The sequence below is a fragment of the Oncorhynchus nerka genome, linkage group LG8 (genome assembly GCF_034236695.1).
Source record: "Oncorhynchus nerka isolate Pitt River linkage group LG8, Oner_Uvic_2.0, whole genome shotgun sequence".
NCBI lineage: Eukaryota > Metazoa > Chordata > Actinopteri > Salmoniformes > Salmonidae > Oncorhynchus > Oncorhynchus nerka.
In genome coordinates, this window is record NC_088403.1 from 5,128,785 (window position 1) to 5,140,767 (window position 11,983).

An 11,983-nucleotide genomic window follows, 5' to 3' on the forward strand; every position below is an offset into this window, starting at 1 on the left:
AAGGGAGGATGGAGTGGGTTAACTGGGGTAGGAACAGTGGGTTAACTGGACAGGGGGAACAGTGGGTTGGGGTGTTGAGAAGGACAGGGGGTAACTGGAGATAGGAACAGTGGGTTAACTGTCTCAGAAGGAACAGTGGGTTAAGGGGTGTTGAGAAGGAACAGTGGGTTAAGGGAGGAACATGGGGTTTGGTCTAGGAACAGTGGGTTAAGGGTCTAGGGTGGGTTAAGGGATGGTCTAGGAACAGGGGTTAAGGGAGGAATGGTGGGTTAAAGGCCAAGGGAGTGGGTTAACTGGGTAGAGAACAGGGGTTAACTGGTCTAGGAACAGTGGGTTAACTGCCTAGGAACAGTGGGTTAACTGCCTAGGAACAGTGGGTTAACTGCCTAGGAACAGTGGGTGCCTAGGAACAGGGGTTAACTGCCTAGGAACAGGGGTTAAGGGAGGAACAGTGTTAGTGCCTAGGGAAGGGAGGGTTAACTGGTGTTAGGAACAGTGGGTTAGGGACTGGTCTAGGAACAGTGGGTTAAGTCTAGGAACAGTGGGTTAACTGGTCTAGGGGGAACAGTGGGTTAACTGGTCTAGGAACAGGGGGTTGAGAAACAGGGGGTAGGAGATGGGGGTCTAGGAACAGTGGTTTTAACTGGGAACAGTCTGGAAGGACGTGGGTTAACTGTCTAGGAACAGTGGGTTAACTGGAAGGAACAGTGGGTTAACTGGTCTAGGAACAGTGGCTTAACAGTCTACCAGGAACAGTGGCTTAACTGGTCTAGGAACAGTGGGTTAACTGCTAAAGGAGACAGTGGGTTAACTGGCCTAGGAACCGTGGGTTAACTGGCCTAGGAACAGTGGGTTAACTGGCCAGGAACAGTGGGTTAACTGGTCTAGGAACAGTGGGTTAACTGCACAGGGACAGTGGGTTAACTGCCTAGGAACAGTGGGTTAACTGCCAGGAACAGTGGGTTAAAGTTAGGAACAGTGGGTTAACTGCCAGGAACAGTGGGTTACAGGAACAGTGGGTTAACTGGTCTAGGAACAGTGGGTTAACTGATGGAACCTGGGTTGAAACTACCTAGGAACAGTGGAGGGGTGTTAAAGGTCTAGGAACAGTGGGTTAAGTACTAGGAACAGTGGGTGTAACTGGTCTAGGAACAGTGGGTTAACTGGTCTAGGAACAGTGGGTTAACTGGTACTAGGAACAGTGGGTTAACTGGTCTAGGAACAGTGGGTTAAAGGGGGTCTAGGAACAGTGAATACTGTTAACTGGTCTAGGAACAGTGGGTTAACTGGTCTAGGAACAGTGGGTTAACTGTCTAGGAACAGTGGGTTAACTGTCTAGGAACAGTGGGTTAACTGGTCAGGAACAGTGGGTTAACTGGTCTAGGAACAGTGGCTTAACTGTCTAGGATGGGGTTAACTGCCTAGGAACAGTGGCTTAACTGGTCAGGAACAGTGGGTTAACTGGTCTAGGAACAGTGGGTTAACTGGTCTAGGAACAGTGGGTGTTAGGTCTAGGAACAGTGGGTTAACTGGTCTAGGAAGGGTGGGTTAACTGGTCTAGGAACAGTGGGTTAACTGTCTAGGAACAGTGGGTTAACTGAAGGAACAGTGGGTTAACTGGTCTGGAACAGTGGGTTAACTGGTCTAGGGGGAACAACTTAACTGCCTAGGAACAGTGGGTTAACAGGTCTGGAGGAACAGGGGTTAACTGGTCTAGGAACAGTGGGTTCAAGGACCTGGTCTAGGAACAGTGGGTTAACTGGTCTAGGAACAGTGGGTTAACTGCCTAGGAACAGTGGGGTAACTGTATCCTAGGAACAGTGGGTTAACTACCTAGGAACAGTGGGTTAACTGGCCAGGAACTGGTGGGTTAACTGGTCTAGGAAGGGTGGGTTAACTGTACAGGGGGAACAGTGGGTTAACTGTCTAGGAACAGTGGGTTAACTGTCTAGAAACAGAAAATAACTGGTCTAGGAACAGTGTTAACTGGTCTAGGAACTGGTGGGTTAACTGGTCTAGGAACAGTGGGTTAACTGTCTAGGAACAGTGGGTTAACTGTCTAGGAACAGTGGGTTAACTGTCTAGGAACAGTGGGTTAACTGGTCTAGGAACAGTGGGTTAACTGTCTAGGAACAGTGGGTTAACTGGTCTAGGAACAGTGGGTTAACTGGTCTAGGAACAGGGGTTAACTGGTCTGGGAACAGTGGGTTAACTGTCTAGAAGAACAGTGGGTTAACTGAGGGATAGGAACAGTGGGTTAACTGGAGGGATGGAACAGTGGGTTAACTGGTCTAGGAAAGGGTGGGTTAACTGGTCTAGGAACAGTGGGTTAACTGCCTGTCTCATAAGCATTTGGACAAATGTACCTCCTATGTGTATTAAAGTAGTCAAAAGTGGAGTATTTGGTCCCATATTCCTAGCAAGCAATGACTTAATTGAACTTGTGACTCTACAAACTTGTTGGATGCATGTTTGCTGTTTGATCCCCCATCCTCCTCCTCCTCCTCCCTCCCTGACTCCCCCTCCTCCTCCTCTCCTACCTGTCCCCCTGGAAATACAACACTGAGATTGGACTGGGACTGATAGGAAATATTTAACTGCTCTCAAATAAACCACAGAGGGTGGAGGGTCAACTACTCTAAGTGTCATGGAGAGGACATGGGGCTTTGGTCAAACTAGTGCACTATAGGGATTAGGGACTGTTCAGAATACAGGGGGTAGAGTGAGACAATCCTATGGGCTCTAAATCCAAAAGTAGTGCACTCTATATAGGGATAGAGTGGGTTTTGGACTGTATCACAGACTAGAGTGGAGACAATCCTACTGGGCTCTAAGTCCAAAAGTAGTGGACAGGGGGTATCAGGGAATAGGGTGGTGGAGGACACAGTCTGTACTAGACTGAGACAATCCTACTGGGCTCTAAGTCCAAAAGTACTAGTGGACTGTATCAGGGAATAGGGTGCTGTGGACTGGACACAGTCTAGTGGACTGACAATCCTATGGGACTCTAAGTCCAAAAGTAGTGCACTCTATATAGGGATTAGGTGGTTTGGAACCTGGACTCAATGGACTGTTCTCAGTGTTTTTATTTTGGAGCTCATCACAAAGCCTGTACTGGTGGGTGGTCCTACCTGTACTGGTGGGGTGTATCACAATACAGTCTCCCACAGGTGGAGTAAACATCTGATCAGTGGACAGATAACAACCTTTCCTAGTGGAGACGGCTCAGAGAAAGCACCAGAACATTTAACAAACAACAGAGATGTTTAAAACAACAGTGGATATTGTGAAACCATAAGTGGATTAATTATATTCATCCCATCTGTTCAGGACTGGAAAGACACTTGATCTGGACTGTATCACAATACCTGTATCTGTGTTACAATACAGCTGGGTATGAATCAATCTACCAGTACAAGACTGTATCTTCAGTTAGTATACTGGTGGACTGAATCAATCTACCTGTACAAGACTGGACTTTAGTCAGAATACATCTGGGTATGAATCAATCTACAGTACAATACTGTATCTTCAAGTTAGTATACAGTGGATTAATCAATCTACTGGTGGAGTACAATACTGTACTTTAGTTAGTATACAACTGGTTACTGAATCAATCTACAGTAAAATACTGTATCTTTAGTTAGTATACAGCTGGGGATGAATCAATCTGTACTGGTGGAGTATCACAATACTGTATATTTTGTGGGTATACAAACCTGGGTATGAATCAACAATCAATTGTATCAAATCAATCAATGTGATTGACATATTTGCCTGTGTGTGAGGACTGATCAACATTGTAATAATTGATCAATACCTGAACTGGTGGACTGATGTGAACCTGTACTAGTGGACTGGACAATGACCGTACTAGTGGACTGTATCCAGGTACCTGACTGGTGGACGTTGATGGTCCCGTACTGGTGGGGATTCAATACCTGGTGGACTGTCCACAACTTCCAGCTGGAGGTATCACAATACCTGCCACCCCTGGTCCCAGGCCCCACCCAGTCCTGCACCCCACCCCAGGTCTGGAGGCCCCTGGTGGCCATACCAGCCTGGGTGGACTGTCACCATCCTCCTGGTTCTCCTGGTTCTCCGGGATACCATGTTACTGTGACTGAGAGGGGTCCACGTCCCAAATGGAACCTGTTTCCTGTGTAGTGGAGTGTAGGACTCTGGTACGGTGGTAGTGCACTACCTGTACTGGGGATAGGATGCCATTTGGGACGTGTCCATGGAGACGGACAGACAAGACTGTACTGAGATGGGATCTCCCAGTCCAGAGACATTCTCTTTTTTTTTTCTCCGTATTTTTGTACAAACAAAGAAAATCCGATATATATTTTCTTGTAACACTTTGCATTCACAATACTGTGCTCTACCTTGGACAAACACGTGAGCCATTTTGTGTTTTTAAAAATACCTGTATGGTTTTGTATTGATGCTTTTTTAGTTTTAAATATTGTGGACTGAAAGAAAGCTGTACTAGGGCCAGCCAGCAATCTGGGGTGCCAAGCTGAGAAGACAGAGGGGTAAGGGATGGATGGGGGTGTTGAGAAGGACAGGGGTAAGGGAGGACCTGGAGGGGTGTTGAGAAGGACAGGGGGTAGGGAGGGATGGAGGGGTGTTGAGAAGGACAGGTATCAAGGGGAGGGAGGGGTGACTGAGAAGGACTGGGGGTAAGGGAGGGATGGAGGGGTGTTGAGAAGGACAGGGGTAAGGGAGGGATGGAGGGGTGTTGAGAAGGACAGGGGGTAAGGGAGGGATGGAGGGGTGTTGAGAAGGACAGGGGTAAGGGAGGGATGGAGGGTGTTGAGAAGGACAGGGGGTAAGGGAGGGAGGGGTGTTGAGAAGGACAGGGGGTAAGGAAGGGAGGGATGGGTGTTGAGAAGGACAGGGGGTAAGGGAGGGATGGAGGGGTGTTGAGAAGGACGGGGGTAAGGGAGGGAGGGGTGTTGAGAAGGACAGGGGGTAAGGAAGGGAGGGATGGGTGTTGAGAAGGTCAGAAGTGCCTCTAAGATCCTACCAGTCCACCTGCAAACACCTGGAATCACATCTCTACCTGCAAACATGACAAGACTTTTAGACAGAGACGACCTGCCTGAGCTCACTGCACAGCACAGAGACGACCTGCCTGAGCTCACTGCACAGCACAGAGACGACCTGCCTGAGCTCACTGCACAGCACAGAGACGACCTGCCTGAGCTCACTGCACAGCACAGAGACGACCTGCCTGAGCTCACTGCACAGCACAGAGACGACCTGCCTGAGCTCACTGCACAGCACAGAGACGACCTGCCTGAGCTCACTGCACAGAGACGACCTGCCTGAGCTCACTGCACAGCACAGAGACGACCTGCCTGAATACACTGCACAGAACACTATATTCCTAGGTCAAAAAAAAGAAGAACATAAATTGAAACATATCCTCTCTCCAGACCGTATCACAATACCTGTACTAGTGGACTGTATCACAATACCTGTACTAGTGGACTGTATCACAATACCTGTACTGGTGGACTGTATCACAATACCTGTACTAGTGGACTGTATCACAATACCTGTACTGGTGGACTGGACAGTATCACAATACCTGTACTAGTGGACTGTATCACAATACCTGTACTGGTGGACTGTATCACAATACCTGTACTAGTGGACTGTATCACAATACCTGTACTAGTGGACTGTATCACAATACCTGTACTAGTGGACTGGACACTATCACAATACCTGTACTGGTGGACTGTATCACAATACCTGTACTGGTGGACTGTATCACAATACCTGTACTGGTGGACTGTATCACAATACCTGTACTAGTGGACTGTATCACAATACCTGTACTGGTGGACTGTATCACAATACCTGTACTGGTGGACTACTGGACTGATCACAATACCTGTACTAGTGGACTGTATCACAATACCTGTACTGGTGGACTGTATCACAATACCTGTACTAGTGGACTGTATCACAATACCTGTACTGGTGGACTGTATCACAATACCTGTACTAGTGGACTGTATCACAATACCTGTACTAGTGGACTGTATCACAATACCTGTACTGGTGGACTGTATATCACAATACCTGTACTGGTGGACTGTATATCACAATACCTGTACTAGTGGACTGTATCACAATACCTGTACTGGTGGACTGTATCACAATACCTGTACTGGTGGACTGTATCACAATACCTGTACTGGTGGACTGTATCACAATACCTGTACTGGTGGACTGGAGACTATCACAATACCTGTACTGGTGGACTGTATCACAATACCTGTACTGGTGGACTGTATCACAATACCTGTACTGGTGGACTGTATCACAATACCTGTACTGGTGGACTGTATCACAATACCTGTACTGGTGGACTGTATCACAATACCTGTACTGGTGGACTGTATCACAATACCTGTACTAGTGGACTGTATCACAATACCTGTACTGGTGGACTGTATCACAATACCTGTACTAGTGGACTGTATCACAATACCTGTACTGGTGGACTGTATCACAATACCTGTACTAGTGGACTGTATCACAATACCTGTACTGGTGGACAGTATCACAATACCTGTACTGGTGGACTGTATCACAATACCTGTACTAGTGGACTGTATCACAATACCTGTACTGGTGGACTGGATCACAATACCTGTACTAGTGGACTGTATCACAATACCTGTACTAGTGGACTGTATCACAATACCTGTACTGGTGGACTGTATCACAATACCTGTACTGGTGGACTGTATCACAATACCTGTACTGGTGGACTGTATCACAATACCTGTACTGGTGGACTGTATCACAATACCTGTACTGGTGGACACTATCACAATACCTGTACTGGTGGACTGTATCACAATACCTGTACTGGTGGACTGTATCACAATACCTGTACTGGTGGACTGTATCACAATACCTGTACTGGTGGACTGGACACTATCACAATACCTGTACTGGTGGACTGGACACTATCACAATACCTGTACTGGTGGACTGTATCACAATACCTGTACTAGTGGACTGTATCACAATACCTGTACTGGTGGACTGTATCACAATACCTGTACTAGTGGACTGTATCACAATACCTGTACTGGTGGACTAGACAGTATCACAATACCTGTACTGGTGGACTGTATCACAATACCTGTACTGGTGGACTGTATCACAATACCTGTACTAGTGGACTGTATCACAATACCTGTACTGGTGGACTGTATCACAATACCTGTACTAGTGGACTGTATCACAATACCTGTACTAGTGGACTGTATCACAATACCTGTACTGGTGGACTGTATCACAATACCTGTACTGGTGGACTGTGTCACAATACCTGTACTAGTGGACTGTATCACAATACCTGTACTGGTGGACTGTATCACAATACCTGTACTGGTGGACTGTATCACAATACATCTACTGGTGGACTGTATCACAATACCTGTACTAGTGGACTGTATCACAATACCTGTACTAGTGGACTGGACACTATCACAATACCTGTACTAGTGGACTGTATCACAATACATGTACTGGTGGACTGTATCACAATACCTGTACTGGTGGACTGGACACTATCACAATACCTGTACTGGTGGACTGGACACTATCACAATACCTGTACTGGTGGACTGTATATCACAATACCTGTACTGGTGGACTGTATCACAATACCTGTACTAGTGGACTGGACACTATCACAATACCTGTACTGGTGGACTGTATCACAATACCTGTACTAGTGGACTGGAGACTATCACAATACCTGTACTAGTGGACTGTATCACAATACCTGTACTGGTGGACTGTATCACAATACCTGTACTAGTGGACTGTAGCACAATACCTGTACTGGTGGACTGGATCACAATACCTGTACTGGTGGACTGTATCACAATACCTGTACTGGTGGACTGGACAGTATCACAATACCTGTACTGGTGGACTGTATCACAATACCTGTACTGGTGGACTGGACACTATCACAATACCTGTACTGGTGGACTGTATCACAATACCTGTACTGGTGGACTGGATCACAATACCTGTACTAGTGGACTGTATCACAATACCTGTACTGGTGGACTGGATCACAATACCTGTACTAGTGGACTGTATCACAATACCTGTACTAGTGGACTGTATCACAATACCTGTACTGGTGGACTGTATCACAATACCTGTACTGGTGGACTGTATCACAATACCTGTACTGGTGGACTGTATCACAATACCTGTACTGGTGGACTGTATCACAATACCTGTACTGGTGGACTGTATCACAATACCTGTACTGGTGGACTGGAGACTGTATCACTATAGTTATTGTCAAAAACAGAACCTTCCTGAAGCATTATGGGTAATGATGGATGGTAGACCCAAAAATGCCAACCTATTCCCTACCAAGTGGACTACATTTTACCAAAGCCCTATAGGCCCTGGTTAAAAGTAGTGCACTACTTTAGGAATCGATTTGGTGCCATTTGGGACAGAGAGGAATTGTCCACTTTATGAGATGCCTAGATCAGGATGTTGTTCTACCTCATCTATCAACTGACCTTTTGACCTTTCAGCTGACAATGATTGTTGTGCCTGATGATTAAATCTGTCAATTTATGTTTTAGGATCAGTCTACTTTTTCCCCCTCCACGTCTGTGGTTACATTGTTCATGTGTGGGCTATGTCTTAAGGTGTTGTGTCAAAGTTAACCGATATAATGTAGCGATTCATGTGTTGGCTTGATAGTCGCCGGACCCGGGATCGAGTCCCGGGTTACGCCTTCCATATTTGTAGCTTAAATCATGACACTACACATTGACCTTGCTTGAGAGGTGATGATGAGTAGTGGACGGATGAAGACAACCTGATAATATAGTGTATGAGCTTTTTTACCAGCAGGTGGAGTCCTGTCTCCACTATGCCTAAAGATCTGCAGGTCAGGGATAGGTCTACTGTCAGTCAGTCGCCTGGGCAACCAGCCAGACCCACACCACCATAAACCCAGATCTGTCATTTTGTTCATTTATTCATTTATTCAGGGGAAAACCAATGAGACCAGGGTCTCATCCCCCAGGGTGCCCTGATTTACAGTACTACAACAATACATTTTTAAAACGATGTGAAACCAAACAGTAATCAATACAATGTCTAATAAAATGTTTTTAAAAAAGCACAACAAGTTCCTTTCCTCAGCCACTAGGTCCCCAACACATACACTGCACCAGAATATCCAAGTGTTATTCGTTCTGCATATTGTTCCAGCAGTGAGGCACATTAAAACTAGAAGCGGATTCTCCTCATTCGGTGATGACCCGAGGAACCTCAAAGAGTTAACCAACCATGTGTAGTAGAGCTTTATAAACCAAACAAAAAAGTGAATAAGGAAGTGATCTACTGGACTTTAATGAGGACCAGACAACCTTTAGATACAGGATATAGTGATGAGTAGGAAGTGATCTACTGGACTTTAATGAGGACCAGATACAGGATGTAGTGATGAGTAGGAAGTGATCTACTGGACTTTAATGAGGACCAGCCAACCTTTAGATACAGGATGTAGTGATGAGTAGGAAGTGATCTACTGGACTTTAATGAGGACCAGACAACCTTTAGATACAGGATGTAGTGATGAGTAGGAAGTGATCTACTGGACTTTAATGAGGACCAGATACAGGATGTAGTGATGAGTATTAAAACTGTCACCTGCGATAAAACCAATGGCACTATGTTAGACTGACTCCAAAGGTTTAAGAGTAGTGACTGCTGCATTCTGGGTAATGGTGTCACCGTAGTCAACAACTGTAACAGTCTTGTCCCATCACTGCAACGCCGAGAGCCATGCTTCCTCCGAAACACCATCCCGCCAAGCCGCACTGCTTCTTGACACACTGCTCTCTTAACCCGGAAGCCAGCCGCACCAATGTGTCGGAGGAAACACTGTACTACAGATAGATGAGAACATCTTTGACTGTACGGCTGACGACCGAAGTCAGCGTGCATGCGCCTGGCTGCCACAAGGAGTCGCTAGAGAGCGATGGGACAAGGATATCCCAGCCAGGCCAAACCCTCCCCTAACCCGGACGACGCTGGGCCAAACCCTCCCCTAACCCGGACGATGCTGGGCCAAACCCTCCCCTAACCCGGGCCTGGCCAAACCCTCCCCTAACCCGGACGATGCTGGGCCAAACCCTCCCTAACCCCCTGGGCCAAACCCTCCCCTAACCCGGACGACGCTGGGCCAAACCGTCCCCTGACCCCGGACGCTGGGCCAAACCGTCCCTGCTGGGCCAAACCGTCCCTAACCCGGACGACACTGGGCTAAACCCTCACCTAACCCGGACGACGCTGGGCCAAACCCTCCCCTAACCCGGACGACGCTGGGCCAAAGCCTCCCCTAACCCGGAAGACGCTGGGCCAATTGTGCGCCGCCTCATGGGTCTCCCGGTTTCGACAAGGATTTAAATGTTAAATCCGTGTCAATCCAAATGCCCAGATATTTATAGGCAAGAACCCGATCGATGGGAGAACCATTCAATACCTGGAGGGTTAATACCTGGAGGGGTAATACCTGGAGGGACAATACCTGGAGGGACAATACCTGGAGGGTGAATACCTGGAGGGTGAATAACTGGAGGGATAATACCTGGGGGGATAATACCTGGAGGGATAATACCAGGAGGGTTGATACCTGGAGGGGAAATACCTGGAGGGGTAATACCTGGAGGGGTAATACCTGGAGGGTTAATACCTGGAGGGATAATACCTGGAGGGATAATACCTGGAGAGATAATACCTGGAGGGACAATACCTGGAGGGACAATACCTGGAGGGGAAATACCTGGGAGGGATAATACCTGGAGGGCTAATACCTGGAGGGCTAATACCTGGAGGGACAATACCTGGAGGGGTAATACCTGGAGGGGTAATACCTGGAGGGGTAATACCTGGAGGGACAATACCTGGAGGGACAATACCTGGAGGGATAATACCTGGAGGGGTAATACCTGGAGGGATAATACCTGGAGGGATAATACCTGGAGGGCTAATACCTGGAGGGCTAATACCTGGAGGGCTAATACCTGGAGGGGTAATACCTGGAGGGACAATACCTGGAGGGATAATACCTGGAGGGATAATACCTGGAGGGTAATACCTGGAGGGGTAATACCTGGAGGGGTAATACCTGGAGGGGTAATACCTGGAGGGACAATACCTGGAGGGACAATACCTGAATACCTGGAGGGATAATACCTGGAGGAACAATACTTGGAGGGATAATACCTGGAGGGACAATACCTGGAGGGATAATACCTGGAGGGGTAATACCTGGAAGGGTAATACCTGGAGGGGTAATACCTGGAGGGATAATACCTGGAGGGGAAATACCTGGAGGGAGTCACAACATTAACCAATCAGAATGTAATATCTATTGTCTAGTCCCAACATTAACCAATCAGAATGTAATATCTATTGTCTAGTCCCAACATTAACCAATCAGAATGTAATATCTATTGTCTAGTCCCAACATTAACCAATCAGAATGTAATATCTATTGTCTAGTCCCAACATTAACCAATCAGAATGTAATATCTATTGTCTAGTCCCAACATTAACCAATCAGAATGTAGTATCTATTGTCTAGTCCCAACATTAACCAATCAGAATGTAATATCTATTGTCTAGTCCCAACATTAACCAGTCAGAATGTAATATCTATTGTCTAGTCCCAACATTAACCAGTCAGAATGTAATATCTATTGTCTAGTCCCAACATTAACCAATCAGAATGTAATATCTATTGTCTAGTCCCAACATTAACCAATCAGAATGTAATATCTATTGTCTAGTCCCAACATTAACCAATCAGAATGTAATATCTATTGTCTAGTCCCAACATTAACCAATCAGAATGTAATATCTATTGTCTAGTCCCAACATTAACCAATCAGAATGT

At 46.6% G+C, this 11,983-nt stretch overlaps 1 protein-coding gene across 1 annotated transcript in view; it reads left to right on the forward strand.

The window, feature by feature from the left end:
* cpm (carboxypeptidase M) overlaps positions 1-4,123 on the forward strand; it is a 111,287-nt gene extending 107,164 nt beyond the window's left edge. Inside the window, 4 exon segments of the mRNA XM_065021249.1 lie at positions 2,959-2,983; positions 3,892-4,042; positions 4,045-4,065; positions 4,068-4,123. Coding sequence (XP_064877321.1) covers positions 2,959-2,983; positions 3,892-4,042; positions 4,045-4,065; positions 4,068-4,123 — 253 coding nt within the window.
* The last annotated feature ends 7,860 nt before the right edge of the window (positions 4,124-11,983 follow it).